Source organism: Anneissia japonica, unplaced genomic scaffold (genome assembly GCF_011630105.1).
Source record: "Anneissia japonica isolate Jap-2015-1 unplaced genomic scaffold, ASM1163010v1 scaffold287769_len469884_cov163, whole genome shotgun sequence".
NCBI lineage: Eukaryota > Metazoa > Echinodermata > Crinoidea > Comatulida > Comatulidae > Anneissia > Anneissia japonica.
Window position 1 is genome coordinate 442178 of NW_022734345.1, and position 3592 is coordinate 445769.

The following is a 3592-nucleotide window of genomic DNA, read 5'->3' on the forward strand; positions in this document are numbered from 1 at the left end:
GGGTTTTTTTCCGGGGAAGTGCAGGTACGTGAAAATCTGATATAAAGTGCAGTTGGGTAATAATACCCAAGAACTCCCAAGCAACGTTTTTCATTTAATTAATGGTGGAGTCCATTCCAAATTATAGTAAGATATGAAAAATATAAATGAGGCATAGCATCACAGGCAATGACTCATTGACAGGAAGATTACATTTTCAATATTATATACAGTGTTTAGAAAGATATGTCAGCACAGAAAATTGATGATGTAAGTACAGTATAGTTCTATCCTTAATTTTTAAGTAAAATTTTTTTCTGTTACAGTACAGTAGTTTTAATATATACACCATTTTATCAGGTCTATTTTGAAACAGCGCTGCTATCTAAACCTCTCACAACTTTTCACTGGGGACATCCAGCGGCCTAGCCTACAGTAGCCTGAGCAGCTAGCTAGTGGCAAGTAAAGAGGTGCGCACACACTGGTAACTACACAGAGCGAAATGCCTAGGCCTCTGGATGTCCCCAAGTGGTAGTTGCCATGTTATTGGAAACTTTCATTTCAAATTTATAGCGAAAATGGTGTATACTGATAATTTTTATCTAGTATTATTAAGTTAAGAATGCAATTCAGTATTTTGGCTCAAATGTGTTTTTAACTGTATGTTTATTATGAATTACAAAAAAAAATAAAAAAGTTGCCATGTTATTAGAAACTTTCATTTCAAATTTATAGCGAAAATGGTGTATACTGATAATTTTTATCTAGTATTATTAATAAGTTACGAATGCAATTCAGTATTTTGGCTCAAATGTGTTTTTAACTGTATGTTTATTATGAATTACAAAAAAAAAACCAAAAAAAAAAAAAACACACACACAAGGAAGTATTTTTATCCAATAGGTTGTGTCCATCCTCTCCAATTAAGAAGCTTCGATCAGCTCTCAACAGCCGTACAAATCTTCGTGAACTAGCAGAAGCAAGCCCTAAAAAACGTCCAAAATCAGTTCAAGCCAAGAAGCTTCCATCCAGAAATCCACCAACAGCATTGACAGTGCCACACACCCACACTTCGGCATTAACTGAAGTTAATGAGAATAACTTTGTACGACGTCAATCTGCACGACTCATGTCTTGTAAATATGTGCCAAGAAGTATCAGTAAAGATGAGTTAGAGGACCTTTGGAAAAGCTCTGCAATAACACGGTATAAACATATTCATTTACATTGGTATAATTGATAAATTAGGCAAATCCTAGCACAAACATTGCTCAAACCGCAAAAAAAAAGCGCTAACCTCAGTGCAAACAAAACATGTAATGATTTTATGTTTTTTTTGGTGGAAAATAACCCAAAACCCACGTTTTGGGGTAAAAAGTTGAATGTTGAAACTGCAAATTGCAGTGTACGAATCCAGCCTACTCAACTTGTTAATGAAATTGTGTTACAAAATTTTAGAAGTTTGAATTGATAAAAACAAAATCATTGATTTAATGTGGACTTTCTTTGATGCACATTAATATAATATAATAATAATTATATTAATATATCATTGTGTTTTACTTTGTATTAAAGTAAAAATATTTAGTGGCCTAACATTTTAAGTTACCTTTTCGCATATACATGGGATAGTTAAAGTAATGTTACTAACATTGATACTGACATATCTGACTTAGTATCCGTTTTTATAACAGGCTTCAGCGTATCACAGGAGTATCAACAATTGATGATTTTGTGCGTGTTGATGAAATCCAAGGTCGGGATATTATTCAGAATAGCTTGCACATCAATCGTAACAACATGGTCATCATTGAAGACAAGAGCCAAGACCTACCTCACTGGGTGCTATCTGCCATGCGGTGCCTTGCTCACTGTTAGTCAATCAATTCTTCTTTGAAATGTTGTTGTTCCTACTAATGCTGGTTCTTAAAATGTAACCTGAATAGGTTTAAATTGTGGATCACAAATGTCATAATCTGTGTTTGACTTCGGTCATTTTATGTCCGTTGCAATTTCACAACCTACAGCATGTGAATGTATATTATGTATACACAATATCGAAATCATAGGCATTATCCAATACCCATTTCACACTAGCAGAAAATATTACAACTTTTAACAACTACTGTATTAACAAGTTGTAACAAGTTTGATATTCCAAGATTTTTGGTTCGTTTCACACATGCACTTTCAAACCATGAGAAATCTCGGGAAAATTCGGAAGATTATTATGACTAGGCCTAGAGGCCTAGGGTAGTAGTAGTAGGCCTAGGCTAGTTGTAGGTTGTCAGAATTACATATCAACTACTAAAGTAGGCCTGGTACCGAATTAACAAGATTATAATTATTCCATGGTCCTTAGCCTTCGGAGAGTAAAACGAATTCAACTCCTAGCTCGCTTGCTGTAGTCGAGCTGGCGAGAAAGATAGGCCTAGGCTAGCTAGGCGCAGTCGGGCCGCCGGCCGGTAGCTCACCATTCATTGTTGTTAGAGGCAATCAGTGCGACAAGCATCATAATGATTCACTGTCGGCGTATTTTACGAAGCCTCGTGATTGTTTCTACATCAGACATGTGAAATTTAGCGAGATTCCTTTTGATTTTAGGTCTAGGCCTATTAACAAATGGTAGTAATGTTGATACGTTTTCCATCGCTGCCGCCATTCGTTCGAACTAAAAAAAAAAAAAACACAGCCCGCAAAAAGGTCAAAATATGGACATGACGCATGCGCAACAACAACTCGGAAGATTTCGGGAAAAAAACAGGCCTCGCGATGGTATGTTTTTGTTCCGAGATAACTCAGGGGACCCTTGTGAAATCTCGGAAAGTTTACAAGGATTTTGCTTTCACACTCATCCAAACCTGGTTACAACTTGTTACAAGTTGTTAATATTTGCAAAATAGCATCAGTGTGAAATGGGTACAAGATAAAATAGAGTGTTATTATACAAAACAGCTTTATACATGTATATTGGTCCAACACAAAGTAAATTATAAATTATAGGGTCTGGGAAGAATATTTTATTAAGTTTAATTGTTTTTATTGAGCTCGCAGATTCCATATAATATGTTCAAATGCGCAGTGCTGTACTCCTAAAAAAATAAAAATTCATGTTTTTTGAAGTTTAAAAGGAAGAGCATTTCTGCAAAATATCAATCACCAACTGTAACTGAAAAGTAGGGCCTACCGTACTACTACTACTATTAGTATTAATACTACTACTGTACTACTGTATATTAAAATTGTTTTTAAAATACAAATCCTGCTAATAAACTATTGATTTTAGAATCTTTGGAAGCTGTTTTCTCAAAACCTACTTAGCTGATATCCAATGGATTAAATATATGGAATAAATAACCAATCTCCATTAAAGTGAACACTGTTTTAAAGAAAAATTTATGCAGAATCTAAAATGCCAGAGCCAGTCGCATATAGTGCCTTGCCCACGGACGAAAACAAGTCACCAGACTCAGACTTAAAACCTAGACCTCTTGATTTGAATTGCCTCTACAGTACATTTTACTGAATCATTGTATGAGCAAGTTTTTTTTTTTTTTTTTTTTTTTTTTTTTTTTTTTTGGTGAATTTATTTTTTTTTAAAAGTTTTTTTTTT

At 34.4% G+C, this 3592-nt stretch overlaps 1 protein-coding gene across 1 annotated transcript in view; it reads left to right on the forward strand.

Annotated features, from left to right (window-relative positions):
- The window catches only part of LOC117116377 (DEP domain-containing protein 1B-like), a gene marked incomplete in the record, with an annotated part of 16626 nt that overhangs the window by 1062 nt on the left and 11972 nt on the right, over window positions 1–3592 (forward strand). The window contains 2 exon segments of the mRNA XM_033260404.1: window positions 883–1185; window positions 1674–1852. Coding sequence (XP_033116295.1) covers window positions 883–1185; window positions 1674–1852 — 482 coding nt within the window.